The sequence below is a fragment of the Acromyrmex echinatior genome, chromosome 5 (genome assembly GCF_024713525.1).
Source record: "Acromyrmex echinatior isolate Ae372 chromosome 5, ASM2471352v2, whole genome shotgun sequence".
NCBI lineage: Eukaryota > Metazoa > Arthropoda > Insecta > Hymenoptera > Formicidae > Acromyrmex > Acromyrmex echinatior.
The window spans coordinates 6235939-6260925 of NC_141856.1; the positions used below are offsets into that span (position 1 = coordinate 6235939).

General features: G+C 28.0%; 1 protein-coding gene and 1 long non-coding RNA gene across 2 annotated transcripts in view; one reads left to right on the top strand and one right to left on the bottom strand.

Annotated features, from left to right (window-relative positions):
- Nucleotides 1–19352, bottom strand: part of LOC105143817 (ATP-binding cassette sub-family G member 1) — a 43363-nt gene extending 24011 nt beyond the window's left edge. The window contains exons 1-2 of the mRNA XM_011052322.2: nt 19209–19352; nt 4136–4599 (exon numbers count right to left, since the gene is read on the bottom strand). Coding sequence (XP_011050624.1) covers nt 4136–4358 — 223 coding nt within the window. The 5' untranslated portion in view covers nt 4359–4599; nt 19209–19352. The remainder of the gene's footprint in view (nt 1–4135; nt 4600–19208) is intronic.
- On the top strand, nt 16384–19184 carry LOC147909744 (uncharacterized). Its single transcript, XR_015545190.1, has 2 exons — nt 16384–16762; nt 19094–19184. It is a non-coding gene; the product is annotated as an uncharacterized LOC147909744 (long non-coding RNA).
- Nucleotides 19353–24987: the final 5635 nt, after the last annotated feature.

Below are 24987 nucleotides of genomic sequence, written 5' to 3' on the forward strand. Positions count from 1 at the left end.
TGGCTAAGACATACTTGGAAACGTTGAAATGAGAAGTCCTACCCCACCCGCCGTATTCTCCAGACGTTGCTTCCTCTGACTATCACTTGTTTCGATTAATGGCATACGACCTGGCTGACCAGCACTTCCGGTTTTATGAAGAAGTAAAAAATTGGATCGATTCGTGGATCGCCTCAAAAGATGACCATTTTTTCGACGCGGGATTCGTATGCTGCCCGAAAGATGGGAAAAAGTAGTGGCCAGCGATGGACAATACTTTGAATCATAAATGTATAACCAGTTTTTTACAATAAAACCTCGAATTTCGGAAAAAAACCGCATGAGCAAAGTCATACTCCTAATATAAAAACAGTTATAAAAATGTCAAGGATTAAGAGCGCAAACAGGAAGTCTATGCTAATACTTTTAGTTTTATGCACATACGTTTCGACCAATACATCTAATCATATCTAAATGATCATTTTCAATGTTAATACTTAAAATATAATGCTAGAATGAATTTCTAAAATCTACATTTTAAATTCTTTAATTTTTAATTACAATTAGATATAGTATCCTAATCTAACGCCTGTATAATCTATCTCTCGCATCGTCAATTGCAATCCAGTCACCATAATGTATCTCTCTTGATAGTACATGCAGCATTTAAATGTCGTTTTTTTTTTTGGTAAAAATCGCAATGAGTCAGTAATTAAATCGGTTACCACCATGTATTTTTTTACATCTATTAAGTCAATGTGGCAATTCATTTATTTGAAGTGTAGCTTAAACTGAACGCTTGAATAATTATTTAATGAGTTATCCATACTATTTCTGTAAATTTGAGATGCCTTGTGTAGAAATTCTATCTTGTACTTTTTGTTATCACACAAGTTCAACTTTCAAAAGTTAAATATCGAATGTCTATTTTTTTGTTTTTTAATATGAAGTACCGACAATTTCTAACAAATTTAAAAACATCACGAAAGATCTCAATGTAAAATTAGCCTATTTCAGCATTAATAAACTGGACAGGATAATAAAACACAAAAAGATATCTTCTCATTTGAATCAAAGAAAAACATCTCTAAAATTAGCCGCTTGTTATCACACATGATTCTTCAAGAATTTCAATATTATTCCAATTGAAATCATATTCTAATTCTAATTTATGTTCGGTTCAGAATGGGAAGACGTGTTCTAGCGTGATTTCAGTGTTCTGAGATTCGCGTCTTTAGCTGTTTTCTCGTCTGTCCAGTTTATTCACTACTACTTTTTTTACACAACTTAATACACAAAAATATGTCGAAAGCCACATAAGAAAACAGATTTAAATTTATAGAAAATCTAAACAGATTTAATTTAAGTAATAAATATTCCTTGGTCTCGTTAGACGTAGTATCGCTACTCACAAATGTCACCATAGAATGAGCAATTGTGTCAAAGTGTGTCAAAAAGATGGAATTATATTTCTCGGTCTTGCAACATCCTCAAGAAAGAATTTTTAGAGGCTTCAACAACAAAATATATAAACAAGAGTTCAGTGCACTCATAGACTCTTCATTATCATCTATCATTGCTGATAGTTATGCGAGACCTCGAAAGTATGGAAAGACTAGAAGCTAATTTATATCAAATATGATTCTATGTCAAATACGTTAATGACATCGCGACGGTTCCTGTGATAATAATGAATTATTGAATATATTTAACTCATTATATTCAAGATTACAATTCACTGTAAATTGGAGGAGACAAATTAAATTTTCTAGACGTATCATTAATAACAAAGGAATAATCAAATTTAATATGTTTCACAAACCTACCTTCGAGGTAAATACCTCAACTTCTTGTCTCTCCACTCATTTTCACAAAAAAGAGCAGTATTAATGCCGTAGATAAAGTTTTCCTGTTGTCTCATCCCAGATATCATGAAGAAAATCTAGATTTTATTATAAAGACATTTTTAGAAAATGATTACTGATACTGTTCAGTTTATATTTGATACAATCAATACTAGACTAAAATCTCTCAGCGAAAGAGGAAAATAAAAGTACAATCGGATAACAGAGACACCCAAAATGAAAAATCCATTTGGTTCACAATACCATTTGTACCGACAATTTCTAACAAATTTAAAAACATCACGAAAGATCTCAATGTAAAATTAGCCTATTTCAGCATTAATAAACTGGACAGGATAATAAAACACAAAAAGATATCTTCTCATTTGAATCCAAGAAAAACATAATAGGATAATTATATCAAAAACTTAATTTATTAAATATTATTTATATATATTTACTATATAACCCATAAGGGTGGGATATATGGTTACTCATAGGAGGAGGGGAGGGGGAGTACGGCTCATGAAAAATTTACAATTAATGCATATAAATAAAATGCAAAATGACACAATAACTTGTAAAATGTGTTTATGAAGTTTTATTAAGGAATAAGAAAGTAAATATGTATAGGAAATAATAAATAATAATTACACTCTTCCTACATATATTACAAGTGTTGTAACATGAAGTACATATTTATAATGCATTTATTGCACTGAATTCAATCTGCGCACTTTGTATGCTTTGGGCATAAATCCCGCCCGCTAAAAATGAAGATATGTAACAGAGTAATTGCAGAAAAATTATCACCACCCCAGTCCTTTTATTTTTTTCTAACTTCTTGGGCATAAATCCCAGCGTTACCCTATACAGAATATCGTGCGAAGATTGTAATGCTTCGTACGTGGGACAATTAAAAACTAGGATCAATGAACATTATAACAATAGTAACAGAAATACTATCAATCAAAAAGAAATACTGTCTATCATCACGAAGCATAGAATGCAATATAACTATGACTTTGAGTAGAAGGACATAAAAATATTGGACAACAAAAGATATCTGGGAAACTAATATCAGAGATGATGTAAGAAAACAGCATAAATTAAAAAACCAACATCGAATTTTTGTATATGCATATACGAGCATTATAAAGAATTTCTAATTCCCGTAAGATCATTCGTCAATCTTAATTCTTTCTCATTGGTTAACAATATCTAATATTTTTACTTAAGCAACAGAGGACTTAAAGACAATTACAGTAAGTCAAGTAAGAGCGAGTCAAGGTCGACCAGCATGGTGTTGCATTATTTCACCTGTTATTAACCTCGAGATAGATCGAATAGTTTCGTACGATATATCTAAACATTTCTACTTCAATTTTGCTTGTCCTTGACGCAGTGTTAAGCCAGCATTCCACGAAAACAGATTTACATTTTTTTTATCGACTTTTTTGTCCACTTTGCATATCGAGTCACGTTCCGGTAAATTATCGACATTTTTTGCCATTATTATATATATTTTTTGGCATTATTATATCGTTGCACTTCTGTACGAATGATTTCGACTTTTTCATACATTTAGCAGCCGCTAATTGTGACATTTTTGGGTGAGTGCAGAGGAACACAGCTTCATAGTGTGATGTGTGATGCGTATTTAGTACTCATGGCGCTTAATGTGATTCTCTTAAGAAAGTTCAATGACAACTGAATCTTCCTTGATAGTGCATCAAAGACAAAGGTGTTCTATTCATTGGATTGGTTGGATTCATGATAGATTTAGGGCGATATCTTTTATAAGCTTTGAGTAAGGCCGATCACGATCTTACTTGACTTACTGTATAAGCACTGAAAAATGTTGTAAGTAAAATATCATTAAACAAAATGTACTTCTCATTCTGGCAAACAACGAGTGAGTTATTCGAAATTTCAATTAAAGACTAAATATTCATATAAAATTATTAATCACAGTGTTATTTCAAAAATTAATTTTGACAGAATAAAAACCCTTAGGAAATTCGAGATTATACCCAAATTAATAATAAACACTATGCGAAAAAATTAATCACGAACATTCAAACATTATTCGCTGAAGATGGCTCAAAGTGAGTTGAAACGTACAAGACTAATATAAAAAATTGTAAAAATAAATGTTTCAAGAAAACGCAAAGAAAAATCGCGGAGTTATTCTCACTTGCCCGTTCGAGTTTTAAATACTTATATTTTAATTATTATTATTAAAACTTTTATTTTTTTACTTACTAATGTATTATACTATTTGTAAACAATAATATATTATTTATACTTACTGATTGAGAAGTTGCGTATGCTCCATTCCTTAATATGATAGCGTATATCGCGGAACGTCAGGTCAAGTTCGGGCCTCTTTGGAAAAAAATGCTTCTCCTGCTGTAGGAAGTAATTGTTGTTGCGTATAATAGCTGAGTCTTGCATGTCGTCTTGACTGCTGTGGTCGAACTGGCAGCAGCTCAAAGAAGATCGCGACGGCGAACAAGGCGTCGGAGTGGTCATGGCAAATTTAAATAAGACGATAATTCGGAACAAACTCGCTCACGTATACACACAATAAAAAATAAAGAGAAACGTCACAATGTCTCAGATACCATTCGGTCGCGTTTGAGAGCGCACATTCACTGTACTTTCTTTCAATTCTCTCTTTGCTCACCACAGATACAATTTATCACAATTTGTCAATTTGTTCGCTTTCGTCGTTCTCGATAACTCCTGCTCTTACATGCCTTATTGGTTTAATCTGAAACGATAAATTAGAGCCATGTGTGTCAAAATTATTTATAATTAGGATTTAATAATAGCTAAAATGTGCTAATTGTATACTGTTTATATGTAATTAATGATATTCGAATCAATAAGTGTGTGAATAAGCATTTAAGCAATAATAAAAGAATAAATATACTGTGCGTAAGAAAAGAGTAAAGCCAATTAAAAAAAAAGTTAGTCGATAAAATGTAATGACTTACTGATAGTGCTACAAGAAAATATGCAATAACTACAAAGAAATTATTTCACAAAGTCATCAGAAACAAGTTTATGCGATATACCTACATATATTATACATATATTACTACGAAATAAATTTAGGTCCTCAAATAATTTTTTTCTAATTATCTTGTTAACTGACCCTATCTTATATTAAAAACGTCACGTTTATTTTACGTTCCATATTAACATAATACAGTCTTTTTCGGAGAAAGAATCATGCTCACGCATATGTAAACATAAATCATTATCTTCTCATTAAATTCGTTATTTATTAAAAATTGATTTCGTTATCCTCTTATTAAAAATTTGTGATATAAATTGTAATATATATAAATTGTAATATATATATGTACATATATCTGACTATCTGTACACACAATCTGACGTTGCGATATTTATAAAAGTTTTACATTGTCATTTGCAAATGACGAGTCAATTTGTTGCCGTTCTAACGAGTAAGTAATTAAGAAAGACTGATTAAATGCAAAGGCGAAGGATAATCACATAAAAAACCGGTTTGTTTAATCGTTACTTCGACTGAATTATTGTGAGATACGCGTGTGCAAAAGAAATTTGTCTTGTAAAGAACAAAGAGAAGATATCAAATTGTTGGTGTTTTATGCAGACGACCGTATTGGTCATTGAACAGTCGTAGCGGAATTTTTCTGAAATTTTTAACTTCATTACTCCACATTACGATCGAGCATCGAATTATTGGATCTTCGATATTAGCAAAAATAGAATCATTTGTTGCGCTGAGAAAGCGATTTTTGTACTTTGCAAATTGATCGCATAGTGAGAATTAATCTGTTTATCCTAAAAAAATAAACATACCATAAACAAAAATAATTGATTTTTGAAAAAAAAATTTAAAAAATGTTTTTCTAACATTTCTTTTTTTTTTTAATCATGTGAACAATTTTTTGTGAGCTTTTCTGAAAATATTTTTGCAAACATTTTATTCAAATGCATCTCTAAAAACATTTTTCATTCTTTAATTCATTTCAAGAAAATATAAAATTGATGTATAACAATGAATTTTTACTGTTGCTTGTCTCACAACATCTTTTGCTCTATTAAATAGTAATTATAATTTTTGAAATTAGAAACACAGAATGTTAAATAGAGTCTATTTAACATTTCGCGTTTTTAATTCCTAAAATTATATTTTTAATATTCCTCAATAATTATGATTGATATTTATTCTTTGCTTTCTATACCTATTAAGATTTAACCTTATTAAATATAAAAAAAATTATATAAAATGATACAAGATAAAAAAACAAGAATCGATGTGATTGTAAATCTGGAACATGAAATTAATTAATTTATAGGGTGTTAGTTAAGTATGTTGCCATACTCAACAGAGATTTTTTGGTTTATTTCAAATAAAAAAGTCCATATAAACATGTGTCCTAAACGGCTTAGTTTCCGAAATAAAAAAATTTAAACGTGTAGTAATAATCTGTTTATTTGAAAGAAATAGTTCGAACTAGTAGTCAAAAATTAGTCAAAAATAGAAAAACAAAAACAGGCTTCAGTTCTTCTGATGAACTAAAACAATTAGGTGAATTATTGAAAATGTCCACCTTGCGCTATGATACATCCATCGAACCTTCTTCTCAAAGATTGACATATATGCTCAAAGATACCAGGTGTGTTACGTATTGCCTCGCATGAAATAATTGATTCCTCAAATCATTCTCATTCTCAATTTAGTATAAACCAATGAATTCAGATGCCTCGAAAGGAAATAATCCAAAAGATTTATGTCTGGTGATCTAGGAAAAATCTATTTTTGATTTTGTGACTTTGACTTTGTTACTTCGTTTACTATTGTGCGAATGGTAACTCACGTGAAGCATATTTATGCAGGAAGATATCTCCAAAGCAATTTACTGTTTCGTCAAACATTTGCTAACATTCACCTGTATTCGGAATCTAATCCTAAGTTATTTAGGACATATTTATATGGACTTTTTTACTTGAAATAAATAAAAAAATCGCTCTGTTGAGTAACATACTTAACTAACACTCTGTATAAATCAGGATAATCGAATAAATTAAAAAGCGAAAGGTATATAATAATTATGCTTGAACTAACATGATATTTGCATTGTAGATGGATCGCGTTAAATTTATTGTATTATGCGCTAAATAAGTGTTTATGTAAATTTTAACTAAAAAATTAATGATATTGCGTAAAAATTGCGATAATCAATATACACATAATTTCGCAAATGAATTTGTAGTCAGATATTTTGCATGACTTATATCTATGCGAATAATAAATCCGAATAAAAGAAAGAACAATGCAAGTGATGCAAGTTTTCAATAAACGAAGTGCGATTTTGAAAGTTTAATGCAAAAGAAAAATGGAAACATATAATAATTTGTTAAACTGATAAAATCGATCAGATTCAAACGTATATGTGGAAACCTATACTAATTTGTTAAACTGATAAAATCGATTAGATCAACTAATGTTTATGCATGTCGATACATTGAAGAAATAAATTTATCACAAACTCGTTTACAAATTACTTTTTTAACATAATAAAAAGATGTTTTCCTTGAACCCATTTTAAATTATATAAGTATAAATGTATATTATATAAATAATTCAACATAATATAATAAAAATATTGATCAACAAGTAATAAATAATACTATACATCGAAGGAAATCGGAGGAATATATTTGGCATTATAATCATTTTAATAAAAATTGTCACATACAACGCGATTCTGTATTTTCAGTTTTTTTCAGTTTACATAGATAAATTTCAAAAAAATATAAAATGATGAAATATATTTTTTAATTTTCTCAGCCGCGTTTCATTTTTTGCAATTTATATAAAGTCGGCGAATCCAGTTGGAATTGTAACAAAGTAAATTTATTTATTCATCGTAATAACATACGATGCAAAAGAACTTCTAATGCAATTTACACAGTAATAACTGACTGCAAAAAACAAAGATCGAGAAGTAAAATTGCAGATGTACATTCGTATGTATAATTCGTAGATATAATCTCGCGAGTATGCTCTAAATAAACGCTCTGACAAAGACGCGAGGACGGCTCTCACGTTCTCGAGGTCATCACGACAATAAGTCGAGTTACTCATTATGTTAATGTTGAATGCACAATAGTAGTACCTTCAAGAACGAACTTTGAAAGGAATGAGACATATATACATCCCCGAGGATGATTTTGTTTAAAAAAAATCGAAAGGATTTCTCCGAATTGAGAAAAAGTGCTTCGATCGGTCATCAAGTTCGCTTATCGACTTGAAAAATGACTTGTAAATGACGTTATATTAAATTTTACACCGATGATGCAAGACTTAGATGTGGAAATATAAAAGAAGGAAATAAATATTGATTAGATAAGGAATATAGAAGCTGCGTATTCTGCGGAATAGGATTACATGGAACATTATGTAGAGGAATGTTAAAAAGTGTGTAGTTGGTTCAGAGATTTAAGAGAAGATAGGAAGGAATATAGGAGCGAAGAATTAGATTCAGAAAAATGTAAAGTTTTAAGTAAATTAAAGAGAGAAAGGGAAAAAGAGATTAGAAAAAAGAGAATTGATGAAGAGAGAATTATCAAGGTAACTGACATGAAGTAATATATTGTAGATAGTGGAACAAGATTGTGTCTGGCTGCAGTATACTGGCTAAAGTATACTGTATAGTAAAGTATACTGTTAGAAATGCTAGGAGATATTTTTATGTGTTTGTATTGTATTACATTATGTATTTATATATTTTTATATTTATATAATATATTATGTATTTTAATGAGGCGCTGTGATGCATGGATTTATAGATTATAAGAATCTATACTGTAATAGTCGGAACTGTGATAAGATAGATTAAAGTAGCTACCAAGATACTTACGAACCAACAGAAAATTAGGAACAAGATATTTGTGGCGTAGTGTATAAGAAATAAAAAGAGAGTCAAATAGTTTAGGTTTTTTTATCTGCGGTTTGGAAGGATGAGTGTATTTAAGAGATTTATTGTAAACCAAGTCCCTTTTTGATAATAGTAAGCTGAAGTAATAAAATTCTATTCTATTCTAATTTTACACCGATGCACGATTTCGAGACTGTAATCCTAGAAAGCTTAAGAATTAATAAAGAAATAGCTATTTTTTGATATTCCGAGAAAATTTTCCGCTATATATTTTTTCGAAATTGGAAAATCGATAAAAGTTTATTTATTTTTTTTACTTTCGACGCGTAACGATTAATATATCATTAACAAACATGTCCAAATAGATAAAATTTGTATATATTATTGCATCACAATTTTACAGAGCACTAAGTTTATAAAAAGAGTGCTTCCTTCCATTCAAACAGCATGATTCAATGATTCTCACGCGTATTTTGCGTCAAGGTAATGAATATATTTTATCGGAAAATTATAGTCACCTTTTTTTTTGTTGAAAAAAAAAACAGAAGAACTACGTTCTATAAGTTTTTGCTATATGTATAGCAATAAATTTTATGTTATACATAGATCTATCGCGTAATATAATAAAATTACATATCAATGTCATAACATAAATTAATTCACCATTAATAATTTTCAAAGCAAATAGTTGTTTTTTTCAAAATGGAATTTTATTTCGCGAATTAGTCAATTGTTATTAAAGATTTCACAGAGAAATTAACAGAAATTGAAAGAAGTTTATAAAGATATATCATACAAACGTATTAAGGATCTAGTTTTTAACAAAATAAAAAAATTAATACAATAAAACAAAAAATTTAGCAGCGATTTAGAATTCAAAATTATTTCATTAAAAGATAGACATGTTTTTAAAAAATAATGACGACAGAATGAGATTTTTGATTCCTTAATTGAAATTAATTATAAGTTATTAATCTTTTATTCATCATAAATTAAATAGATTTCACCAATTCAGCATCAGTAACTATGTTTAATATTATGTAAAAGATTTGACGTCAAATTATATTCACCCGAAGAAAAAAACCCGGACATGGCGCGTAAACTGGAATGTTTCAGCTCGTATCGACCGTGCATTACATTCACATTGATTTTCGTTCAACAATATTGCAAATTTTACTAGGACTTTTACTTTTACTTCGACTATGAGTACAAATTCCTGGACACGATTATCCGATACGCGACTGATGATCAAAGGCCTAGGTTTTATAATCTGTTCCATGCGTTTTTAAGCACAAAGAGTAAAAAAAAGATATCTATTTCGTTTTATCAAAGAATTGTGCAAAATCTACACGAACTGTGTGCCGGTTTTTCTTATCTATCAGTCGTACAATTTAGGAAATCATTATCACATAATTTAATATACAAAAACGCTATGCTTGTTACAACTAGAAATAATGATAATTTCCGCTTATCAATACATTTGGTTGGGATAACGTAAGATGGTCATATCTTAACAATTATTAAAATATGCCAATCTTCATATGTCTCCTTAAAAAAAAGTAAATTTGAAAAACTTTGGACTACTTTCTAACAAAAGACACAGTGTCATACAATAAATTATTATTTACTATATATCCTTATTTACTAATGTTAAACAAAGTCATAGTTATTTAATCTAATCAAGACAAAAGATAATACGTTGATATTAGAAAAAAAGTTACCGATACTGACATATCACTTTGTCTTTAGACAATATTTTTTTAAACAAAAAGTAAAAATAAAATTTTAACAACATAAGTACAAACTAAAAAATGTCTTTTATCAGATAGATAAGCAATTTTTATAATACTTTTCCAAGACTTTTTCCACATATGCACGATTGCCTTCAGCTCCATTAGAGCTATTTGATACTACTTGTATAAACATTACAAGAATTAAGTTAGTTTATGGTCTGTTTTATAGACAGGTGTGGCGGTTTATACTGTATCCCAATTTTAAATTATAAATCGTACTATAAAAAAACTAAGAGAAAAAATAATATTATACAAATAAAACTGATTTAAGAAACTACAAGCATTTAAAACGACGTAATATTATAAATGATACAGTCATCTATTATTTAAACTACGCAATTTGCAAAAGAAAATAAGAATTTTAGTTTCGCATTCGTAGAATTCATTTTTAGCTGATTTGGTATAGAAATAAGCCACAAATACACAAATTATGAGTTTGTATTTCTTTAATTAGGTAAACAGATCATAATTTTATTAATATTAATAAAGTGCAATAGTTCCTGAGAAATAAGGGAGTATCGCTTTAGGAAGATCGCTATGTCAGTATCGATGACTTTCCTTTATAAGTTTTAATATGAATTTGGAGGTTGATGGTGCAAGTTTTACATCTGAATACATATACATACACTATATAATTCACAGTATAATTCTTATTTTTAATTGTAATACTGACTTTTTAATGTCAAGATGCTTTTATTAATTAAAAGATAGAATCGGAAACTACACTACTTATTATGACATCGCTTATGAAGAACGGAAAATACCAGATATGTATATTCTCAGAATATGTATATTTGCCAGTGCGCAAGCATATTTTTTTCTAAAATACTGATAAAGTAAAGATATCATGCCACTAGTAAAATCCCACGCCAAGTTGTAAATTTATTGTATAAGAATGAAATTTAAATACATATATTTAATATTACGAATAAATTTAGCGATACTAAAAATAAATTTATAAATGATTTATAAATATACCACGTTCAACTAACTTTTCATAATATTTGAATATTTTCCAAAATAAGAGAGATAATACAAATTTTAGATAAAAAATTACAAAAAGTCAATAAATTTACCAAAAAATAAGTATATTTCCTTTGTAAATTCGTATCAATTTTTATATAGCTCTTATAACTGAAAAATATATTATGAGTGACTTTTAGTTATCCAACTGTAACGATTTTTTTCCGTGTACATTTATTGCAATTTTCATCATTGTGTACAAATCATTGAATCATCATCATTATTATTTATAATAACAATAATATGATTTTTTGTGTACGCTGTCAATTGCGCGTGTTTGTATAATAGGTGCATTTAAAAAAATTCATTTGAGTGAAAAGACGCAATAACGCGTCTTCACTCAAATGAATTTTGAATTTTTTTAAATGCACAAATTTTTTGATAATTGAATAGAGAAATCGTATATAGGTTCCATGTTTGAATAAAAATGTAATTTTAATTCTCCAATATTGTAATAAAATAAATTAATAAGATTTATGTTTTTGTTGTAAATTAATAAGAACCTAACAGAGTTTGATAAGTAACGATAAAATTCTCGCACAGGTAAAGTGGACTAAACTGACATGTGTCAAAAAGCCCTATATCATTTTATAATTTTCGCAATAATTAACAAGATATTAATTACTAAAAATCGCCGAATATTGATTTTTAATAATTTTTTACTCAAATTTTTTACTATCAACTTTACAGAAAAACAGTAAGTAGCAAAAATTGCTTATTTTCAATTATAGAGTAAGAGAGTTTTTTCAGAATTTTTTTCTCATGTTGCCCAAATAAGAAAAAGAAAGAAATGCTAAATAATTGGCAAAAAATTATGAAAAAATTCTTTGAACTTTATGAGAAGGAAATAAATTAGCGTTTTTTAAAAAATGACGCCTCTTAAAAATGAATTATAGATTCATTATAGAGGATCATGCCTGTAGAGACTTTTTATCAGGACGATGATATCTACAACATATTAAATTTTCAGCCAATTCGACCGAAATTAAATTTCCATAAGATTTATGCGATTTATCTTTAATAAAAAAATTTAAAAATTGAAATAATTTTTAAATGATTTATTATGAGAACATTTTAAACATGAAGCTTGGCACAATCACTCAATAATGTTTGTTACAATAAGAGGAAAAACATCCTACTCATGAAATAATTATCAAGCAATTAAGAATGAATGAAAACACATTGAATTATCTATTTTATAGAAAATATAATCAGTAATTATATGATCGTTAATTATAGTATATAAAAAGTCGACTCACTCTCAATAAGAAAAAAATGGAAACCGCACAAATCTTATCATCATGCGATTATAACTATTATACGAAGTCTATCGGTGCATAACATTTAAATTAAATGTGCCGATAATATCAACCGTATTTTACATCGTAATGTTGTTACTATGGTAATTATTGTTAAATACTTCAAAAAAAAATGCGCGTGCACAAAGCAACTAATGAAACGGAATTAGTCTCTACAATTTTTAATGTTAATGAACGATAGCAAAAATGGATCAAGAATCCTCTTATATAGTTGCTACATCTACTCAGTGAGAAATAACAAATCAAAATGATATCGAAATGATATCAAAATAATCATCGAAAAGAAGTAGAAATCCAACATAATTTCGAAATTCAAAGATTCAGGCTCGGTTTCAAGAAAATTTCGACATCAAAATCAGCTTCATTTCGAACAATTTTTTATATCGAAATCAATTCGATTTTGAATAATTTTTGAAGTCGAAACTATAGTCGCGTTCATCAGACTCAACTGTTGGGAAACGAATCCGTGAACGCTCGTTGCTATTAGTTTATCTAAAAAAAATACTATAATTATCTAAAAATAAGTGAGCACTCATAAATCCGCTTCGCAATAGATAAGTCTGCTGAACGCGACCAATGTCAAATCTGATAAACTACAGTGAATTTGATAAACTACAGAATAAGTTAGGATCACATGATGCTACAAATGCTTTGAAACATTTTTTGGTTAGTATTAATAATCACTATCGGTTCGACATCGAATTGATAATTATTTCTTAATCTTCTCATTTTAAGATCGTCTTCAGTAATGTGTAATTAAGATGCGATTCTTGATCAGTTTACGATATCTTAAGATTGTACTTAAGATAGTCTTAAAAACACAGACGCGTTTTGTCCGTACATCCTACACACACACACGCACGCACACTCTATATATATATATATATATATATATATATATATTATTATATAATATCGATTTTCATACATACCATATATGGTATATATTAATATTGCTCACCATTTTTAAAGTTTTAATTGTATTCACGATGCTGAAAATCTATTCGAAATCTCGGAGAGAGAAGTGACCAATTACATTTGAACAATAATTCAGTCTGCTGAATCATTTTTTTATTGATAGAGAGAAAGAAAGAAATGATTAATCATTTCTTTCTTTCTCTCTATCAATAAAAAAATGATTCATCAAACTGACGTCAAATTGATGAGTTTTTTCAATGAATCAAAAATATTATATTGATATCATTTCAATCTCGTTTTGAGATTTTACATAAAAAGATATGCAATAATTATGATATTAAAATTGAACAAAACAGTAATAGGATTAAATATTTATTATTTATTTAAGGCAACTCGAAAATAAATCAAAATTCGAACACACATCGAGTTTGTTTATTCTCTCTAATTAGAGATACTGAATAATTTTAACAGCCAAGATATCATTTCGACATCGTATCGATATTAACTTTCACTGGGTAAAAGTTTAAAATCTCAAATATTTTCTCTTTGAAATCGAAATTTAATCGAACAAAACTGAAATATGTAAATAATAGCGTAAAATAATTTTTTACTAAATTTTATATTTAATCTAATTTTATGAAATCATAAAATTAGATTAAATATACAATTTAGTAAAAAATTATTTTACGCGATATTATTTTGCAAACAATTAAAAAATCAGAATTTAGTTTCAAATAAAATAAATTATTATTTAATCTAAAATATATGTTATTATTAAACACAAAATTGAACTATGTTTTACACATATGACATTTAAGCAAATTCTACAATGTACTTTTTATTTTCTGTTTCTTGTTGTTTGTCTCTTGTCTTATTGATCAAAAAGGGACAAACAGAATTAGCCTTAACATTCGTTATAAACATTTTTTTATAAAACATATTAAAATAAAAACCGTTTAACATTTGTTAAAGCAAAAATATATTTTTAAACATATATAAGAAAACATTACATTATAAGTAATAAAAGTATTTTATCAAAAAATAAAATTTTCAATATATAACTGTAGCATAATAGTGAGGGCTTAAAATGAAGAAACGTCACTAAAAATCGCGAAGTCTGTTCATTATAAATTTTATAATATAATAATTTCATTTTACTAATTGGATATATTTAAAAACTGGACAACTGCAACTTGACTTGTCAATAGCAGATACCGGACAAAACTCCTGAAAATCAGATATCCAGGTCAAAACCATTGGCAACTCTATAGCTTCTTAGCCTTTTGTTTCGTATAAAACAATATCGTTGTACAGAAAGTATATAACAATGCAAAAGGTTTCTGCGCTTCGAAAGAACTTTTTGCGCCGTTTCAAAGATGATATAGAGCGTCGTGTAGATCCAGATGAAATAAGTGAAAGAGGAAGTGAGTCACGTAGAGACGTGGAAGTAGGTACGTATAAACGAGAAACTGTCCTACTTTCACAAAATAATACATAGGTATGAACGCTCTTTTAAACATAAATTTCGATTGCGTATTCCAAACGTATATCAAAAGCAACAACGAGTCGTTAACTTTTATGACTGTTGTTTGTGAATTACTGATCCATATATGTTCTCTTATTCTAATTTGTTTTTGAACACTATACACATTTCGGTAAAAAATTTTTCATGCATGAAACACTATACACATCCTGATAAAAAAATTTTCATGCATGAATATATATATAAATATGTATAAACATACATAAATATTTATCAACGCGTATCATATACATATAAAATATGTTCATACATGTTCATGCATCCCTCTTTCTTTTGTAAAATTACTTTTTAGTGTAATAGAAATAATAATAGTAATGTGAAAACATTAAAAATAATGAAAAAGGTAATTTTCGCACTATTTGTTTTAGAAAAAATCAAGTTTGAAAAAATGTAAAAAAAATTACTTATATATAATTATATACAAAATTATGCAATTATTTATGAGCAATTTTTTTTATATCTCACAAACATGTTTTTTTTCTAAAATGAACAATACGAAAATTATTTCTTTAATTATTTTGAATGTTTTTACATTATTATTATTTCTATTATACTAAAAAGTAATTGTACAAAAGAAAGACGGATGTATGAACATGTATGAACATATTTCATATATGATTATATAATATAATATATGTTTATGAATATTTTGTATATTTATACATATATATATATTTATACATATTCATGTATAAAAAATTTTTTAATTTCGGGAATATATGTATTTTATATATCCATATATACATATATAATGCATGTATAATGTATGCATACATGTATGTATACATATATGTAAAAATACTTGTATTTCTATATATCTTTGTTATTATTAATATAGATCTTTTTATATTGCTTCAAAAAAATTTCCGAAATCTTATAAAATAAGAGAGTAAATGTCAATGATTGCGTTTCAAACTCGTTTGTTTGCAAATCAAATATGAATCGAAAGGCGGAAGTCCTGTACTTTTTTTTTTATTTTTTATTTTCTTCATCCCCTCTCTGCTCCCTCCCCCTCTCCCCCTCTCTCTCTCTCTCTCTCTCTCTCTCTCTCTCGCGCGCTCTCTCTTTCCCTTTGTGTAAACCAGTTTACGTACATCGCGAAGATATTTTATCTTTAATCGATTTCACGGCCATGTTCTAACCTTGATGATTTAATGAGAGGGATAATTATATGGGCGCTCGCGCACGAGTTACTTGCTCATATCAACATCGCGAGAAATATATATATAGCAAACGTACGATTTATCACCGTCGTAGTTTCACTAGAAATTGTGCTACGGACATTCTAACGGTATCTGGAAAATTGCTGGGTATGAATTCCAACGCTTCCTACTTTGAGTTGTTTCACTCGAGTCTATTCACCGAGAAATTCGAGTCTTTTACGACGAACTGAAAACATGTAAGAAATAAAACTTCTGCGATTAAAAAAAGGCATTACATTAAAATCGCTCGTTTATATGGAAATGTCTGTTTCGCGATTAAAACACAGGCGATTGCAATTCCGTAAAATCATTTCTGTATCGAATACGAATTAGGTGTCTGTTAAAAGATCGCAGCGTAAAGTGCGTGACAAGTGCGTAATGAAGACGCGTTAAAAAAGATTAAAAATTATTTTCAGAAATAAATTTCTTAAATATCAATACATTTGTATATTTATAAAGTATATATATATATATATATATATAAAACATAAAATGCATTTATATACACACATATACACATATACACATATAAATCACATATAATCACCATATAAATCACATAAAAAATGTTTCATGCATGAATATACATAAATATATATATAAACATACATATAAATCTTCATATATGTATAATTATATATGTTCACGCTTTATATGTTATATGCATCCTTCTCTTTCTTTTGAGTAATTACTATTTAGTGTAATACAAATAATAATAATAATGTAAAAACATTGAAAATAAATTTTCGCATTGTTTGTTTTAGAAAAAAAAAACAAGTTTGGAAAAATGTAAAAAAAATTGCTTATACAATTATGCATAATTTTATATATAATTGTACATAAGTTATTTTTTTATATTTCTTCTAACTTAATTTTTTTTTAATCAAATAATGTGAAAATTACTTTTTTAATTATTTTTAATATTTTCATATTATTATTTTTATTTCTATTACACTAAACAGCAGGATTGGGTAGTGCTAAGTTAAAAAGATTAAAGTTAAATTAAAAAGTTAATTTTAACTCAATTTAGTTACATTTTAGACTTTTTAACTTTAGTTACATTTTATCCATAACTATTAATTTTTTATTTAATTCTTTAAAGTTAAGTCTCAGATATAATATGTGGCAATAGCGATAATTTAAAATGAAGTGAAAATTGCAAAAATGGGCAAATTTACTAAATATTGACCAATGAAATTATAAATATTCTAGTGAATTTATTCATTTTTGTAATTTTCACTTCATTCGACTCCCAGATTTCAATCTGTCAAGAATCATATTTCGATGTATCTAGTTTCTGATAGGTTAAAATCTATTATTCTTTATTACTATTGCTACTTCCTCGTATTGTGTTTGAAGTTTTAGTCATACCACAGGCCAGTATTCATAGTCGAATCTTATATACTAAAGTATATATAAACAAAACATGTAAATAAAATATAGAGTATTTTCTAAATGAAGTATATATTTGTCATTTCCGTTATTTGCAAGACTGGAACTCTAGAATCATGAATTTAAAAAAATAACAAGTAACAAATTTAACTTTTAACTTTTCAATTATTTTTTTTATTAACTTAACTTTTAATTCAATTAATTTCATTATAAATTAACTTGTATCTTAACTAAATTAAATTTTCAAGGTTATTAACTTTAATTTAACTTAGTTAAAACAAAAAGTTAACTTACCCAAAAAGTCATTTTATGAAAGAAAGAAGGCTGTATAAACATGTATGAGCATATTTCATATATGATTATACATGTTTATGAATATTTATATATATTTATACATATTATATTATATATATTCATGGATGAAAAATTTTTTACCGAGAAATAATATAAATTTATATATACACATATATATATATATATATATATATATATATATATATGATTATAATATATTTTATAAATACATGTTGTGTATATACCCGAGAAATAATGTTTCATATATAATTATATATAAAATTAACATATTTTATTATATATTTATTACATATTAATTATATATATAATATATCCATTATAAAATATTTCCCGGGTGGAATACAAGTATATACATATGCACATATACACTTTCATAAATACTATACACACGGGGACATAAATGTCTCAACATGCTTTTTCGTGTTTTCATTCATTCTCGTCTCCCTGATATGTATGTAATTTCGGGTGTCAAGGTATTTATGTCTCGATGTATATATATATATGCATAAAACATGTTCTATACTCATTGTCATATATATGCACATAAATAAATAAATAAATAAATAAATAAATATATATATATATATATATACACACACACACAAACTTTACCTATGTATACATATATATATATATATATATATATATATATATATATATAGGAAAAATTTCTACATATATACATATTTGTGGGCTACGAGTATAGAACATAATATATAGAATATATATATATATATATGTATATTTTCTTTGTTCTTTTTCTTGTTCACAAAGCTGATCCTGTTTCAAAAAGCATCGATCGACACACTATCTTTTTTCAGAGCACACACAAGAACTATTCCGAGTGACGTGACACTCGGCGGACGATCGATACGATGCGATTTGTCTGCGCGGCCGGAAATAGACAGAAAATAGCATTTACGTTAATTTACGTACTGATACGAGCACGGCCGTTGAAGCAAGCGGCTTTTATGACCGGGGCAATGCACCGGCCAAGTGATTCTGTTTGTACCAGCAGCTGAGGACAACGTGACCATGGTAGCCGAAAACTCGTCGACGACTGTCCACGTACAACTGGCGTTCCGCTTTCGCACTGTCGAGCTGCTAGCCGCGAAACGGATATTCCTGCATCGTGGCTCGCTCTGGGCATTACAGCGATTCTACTAGACCTCACCGACACCGATTAAGTTCCTCATAAATTAAAGAATGATTTTGATCGAGTATTAATTTAATCTAATTTAACTTGAACCGAAACGGCAGGACTCGTAGTAAAATTTTAAACTTCATAAAACATGTCTGCTGAATCTTTAATTTATCTTTCATATCAAACAATACAAGATTAATAATAATTCTATCTCTTAAAAATTTCATCCAAATCAACCTAATTAATCTAGTGTTTTCCCGATTATAGAGTAGACTTCAGTGTGATTTTCTGTTACGTTCGCGGCAAACCTTTGTATTACGCAGCAAATTAATCCCATCGACGGTGTTTTTTTTTTTAATATATTATTAGTACAATTATCTAATACCGATACAACAAGAACAGCTATTTCTGCAATAGAACTTTTTCTGTCATAGACATCGTGTTTATTTTGCTATAATTTTATTGTATTATTGTATTAAATATTAATAATTGTAACATATATATATATATATATATATATATATATTACAATTAGGTCATTTAAAAAGTATCCGCGGTTTTTTGTTCAATTTTTGAATGAAAAAACCGCGGATATTTTTTAAATGACCCAATATATATATATATATATATATATATATATATATATATGTCACAATTATTAATGCATATATATAAGATGTCCAATTTGACAAAGCGCCCACGTGTCTAGATAGCCGGTAAAAAATTGTTCATGCATGAATATGTATAAATATGTATAAATATACATAAACACTCATAATTATTTATAAATGTATAATTATATATGAAATACATGTTCGTACATCCTTCTCTCTTTTGTAAAATTACTTTTTAATGTAATAGAAATAATGATAATAATGTGAAAACATAAAAAATAATTAAAGAGATAATTTTTAATTTAATTAATAATTGTTTGTTTAAAAAAAAAATAAGTTTAAAAAAATGTAAAAAAAATTGCTCATATTGTACATAATTATAGATATAATTTTATATATAATTATACATAAATAATTTTTTATATTTCTTCAAACTTGATTTTTCCTAAAGTAAATAGTGTGAAAATTACCTTTTTAATTGTTTTTAATGTTTTCACATTACTATTATTATTTTTATTACACTAAAAAGTAATTTTACAAAAGAAAGAGAAAAGGATGTATGAAGATATATGGACATATTTCATATATAATTATACATGAATATTTATGTGTGTTTATATATGTTTATATATATTTATACATATTCATGCATAAAAAATTGTTTACCGGAGGTGAACTAAACTGAGTCAAAAAATCATTTTGCAATTCTCACAATAGTCAATGAGATATTAATTTCTAAAGATTGTCGAATAATAACGGATCATAACAGATAGAATAAAATCAAAAGAAGCGTAAGATTTAACTTTAAGATTTTTTTTAGAGTTCTTTATAAATTTCTTAAAGACGTTTCTTAAAGAACTCTTAAAAGACGGTATCTTAAAGTTGTTTTATGCGATTTTAGACATTCTACCGCATTCATTAGATAACTAAAAAAAAAAAGTTGTGAAAATTGCAAAATAGATAGAGAACTTTTCGATTCAATTTAGTCCGCTCTATCTACACACGAGTCCTTTATTAAAACTTATCGGATACCCTATAAGTTTTGTGGAATTTAATAATCACCTCATTTCAAAATATTAAAATTTATTCGTGAAAATCATTAATTTATTATAAATTAAAATACATCAGCTCTGTCTTCAACATAAAGGATAATTCCTTTAATGATATTAATGTAAGAAATAAAATATACACACGGTGATTGTTCAAATAATGCAGAATGAGTAATCTCATTACTCATGATCGAATTGATCTCGATTTTTTTTATTCCTCCTCCTCCGTCCATAATTCTTCGAAAGAATATGGTGATTTCTATCATACAGGTGATATCATACCTTACATCATCAATAATACTGTCAGTATTAATAAATATATATACTAACAGTATTACTAATCATGTGTGGTTAATATTGATGGATTGACATAGGACATAGGGTAGGACATACTAACGGTGATCTGGATTTTGGATTCTCGAGTATCCAGTATTATTAAGATCCATGTCACAGTACGTCACAGTGCAATAGATATTGTATATAAAATTAAAGTGAAATATATTGTCCATAATAATGATCGTATAGATTGTAAAAATACTAAAAAGATTGATGCATATTACTGATTCAGTATTACTGATCAATATTATTGACCGTGTAGGGTTACCTTATGCCTGTGGTGCGCACGCTGATTGTACACAGTCATAAGTCGTATCACAGTCTTTTTGTTACACTATTTTTTATTTTTTTATAAAAACAAACTCGTCTCTACACGAGTCTCTATTATTGGATCGAGTCTTAATTCTCATATAACGCGGATTTTTGACGTGATCAGAATACCTATCATGAAACATATCAGAATGAATTCGATCGGAATCTATTCCGATTTTTTCCATGATAGATGCCCAGTATCACACGTTTATCACTATCTACACTGCATTACAGATAGATTTATTATGCGAGAGATTTTTAATTGTACCCACTAAACATCGAATATACAGTAAGTCAAATAAGAGCGTGATCGACCAGCATGGTGTTGCACCATTTCATGTTATTAGCCTCGAGATAGGTTCGAATAGTTTCGTATGATACATTTAAACATTTCTACTTCAATTTTGCTTGTCCTTGACGCAGTGTTAAGCCAGCATTCCACGAAAACAGATTCATTATTTTTTTATCGACTTTTTTGTCCACTTTGCATATCGAGCCACGTTCCAGTAAATCTGACATTTTTTGCCACATTATATCGTTGCACTTCTGTACGAATGATTTCGACTTTTTCATATATTTAGCAGCCGCTAATTGTGACATTTTTGGGTGAGCAGAGGAACACAGCTTCATAGTGTGATGTGTGATGCGTATTTGGTACTCACGGCGCTTAATGTGATTCTCTTAAGAAAGTTCAATGACAACTGAATCTTCCTTGATAGTGCATTAAGGACAAAGATGCTCTCTATGGATTCATGATAGATTTAGGGCGATATCTTTTATTAGGTTTTGAGTAAGGCCGACCACGATCTTACTTGACTTACTGTAACTGTCATATAAATAGATATAAAAAAAACATGTATATGTTATATGATATTTTTATGTTATATGATACTGTTATAATACTTTTAGTTATTATACATATGTACAAAGTATAAAAAAATAGCGAACTTTTTGAATTACTCGGCAACGAAGCATTCTAGCGACGTGCAGTTTGCAGCACAATCATTATAATTTTCCGAGTAATTGGCTTTTTTAAAATTGTTTACATCTCGTTTAGTTTCAGAGTTATTACTTTGAGTGTAACGTGTTTTAGTGTTTTTCGCCTCGAACTGAATTTTTATTTTGAGAACTGATTTTAATTTTGGAAACAAGAAAAAATACGTGTCCCCTCGTAGGGAGTAAGGTCTGAGGGAGAACAGTCATCTGATTTTTAGCACAAAAATCGGAATAGATTCCGATCGAATTCATTCTGATATGTTTCGTGATAGGTATTCTGATCACGTCAAGAATCCGCGTTATATGAGAATTAAGACTCGATCCAATAATAGAGACTCGAAGCAAAACTTGCGAATTGTCAAGGCTGAGTGGGCAGGCGTATTATCATAGTGAAGGAACCATGAGTTGTCTCGCCATAACTGTGGTCTCTTTTTGCAAATTTTTTCGCGCAATCTTTTCAAAACGCCATCGTAGTATTGACGGTTGATTATTTGATTTTGAAGCAAAAATCGCCACGAATACTAAAACACATACGTTGCATTCAAATAGCAATAACTCTGAAACTAAACGAGATGTAAACAATTTTAAAAAAAGCCAGTACATACTCGGGAGATTATAACAATTGTACACTGTTAGAAATGTTCTTAAATTTCATTAAATTTTAAGTTACACAATTTGAACTTAATTTCATGATATTACATAAAATTTAATGTATTTATAATTAAAAATATTAAAATTTATAAAAATATTATTAAAATATATTTATGTACATATACATAAAAATTTAATGTATTTTTCATAAATTTAATGTACAGTTACATTAAGTAATTACTGTAACTTAATTTTCAGTTAAATCATTCATTACTTTTAATTTCGTTCATAACCACGAGCTTCATTCACATGTAAAGAAAGCTCGTGGTTACATTTCTAACAGTGTAATGCTGTAAATCGCACGTCGCTAGAACGCTCCGTTGCTGAATTCAAAAAATTTGTTTATTTTTTTATCAGACTTCGTATATCTAAGTTTGCTGGGATATGATACAATCACATTATCAGCTGGGAAAGAGAGACCAGGAGACGAATGCCAATTATCCGCATTCGATTTTATTTTCGTTTTATCTTCTTTAATGGCAAATAATTTTGTTCAATAATTTTGCCCCGAGCGATGTTAATGTCGACAGATATTTTGCACGCACACATAACAGGCTTATTCGGAAATGCCGAGCATTTTGTATACTCGAAAAGTTCAAATTCGCATAAAAGTTTCATTAATAAATTTGTCATCTCATATTTGTTTACTCATTTTTATTTTTCTCTTACTAATTTTAAATTCAACACATATTTTTTTATACAAGCGACTTAGCTCAGCATGCCTGAAAATAAATTAAGCCACACTCGGCGGATTTGTTCAGGATAGTTGTTTAAAAAAAAAATATAACTTCCTTCAAAGTCTGATGTCGGCAACGTTATTCGATCATGCCTTGTCTGGACGTCCTCGATAAATTAAGACGATCGATCGGCCATGAGAAATGAACTTTTGCTCCGTTCTTTATCGAGTCAAGATGGAAATTCAGAAAATAACTAATGAACTTCAGCCAGAACGTTCAACTTCGTCACGTATGCGAGGAAAACCGGTTCTAGCGTATGTTCATGTACACTAACATACAGATCGTTTTCTTTTTCTTTTTTTCCTTCTTTTGATCTTTTCTTCTTTTATAGCTTTTTATCCTGCCATATCGCTAGTGCTTTTTCTCTTCTTCCCTTTCCTGTTCTTTGAAAACAGAAAAAATAGATGAATGAAATTGTTGCTTATTTACTTTGCGTATAATATTATTGCGCATATTAATATAAACCTGTTTCATTCTTATCTATCAAAATTTTGATAAAATGATATGCAAAAATGTATCGTATCATACACGGAAAGAATGAAAGGTTTGATTGAATTATAATCTAAAAATTTAGCTAGATCTGAAAATAATTTTTGTTAAATAATTATTGAGTGTGCAAAATTAAAATGTTAAAAATTTCTGTAATATTATTATCTGAGCCTATATGATTACTTTCATATGGTCTAACAAAGTTATTTTCACAAACCTATATCTACTTAAATTTTTAGATATTTAAATAAAATCATTCTTTCCATGTATGGATAGACATTCTACAGTTTAGTTATCTTTTTCGTTTGATTCTGCTGCGATCCAATATTAATTCCATTTATACAATGTTATACAAAATTTCTTATAATTTATACGTCAGAGTCGAGG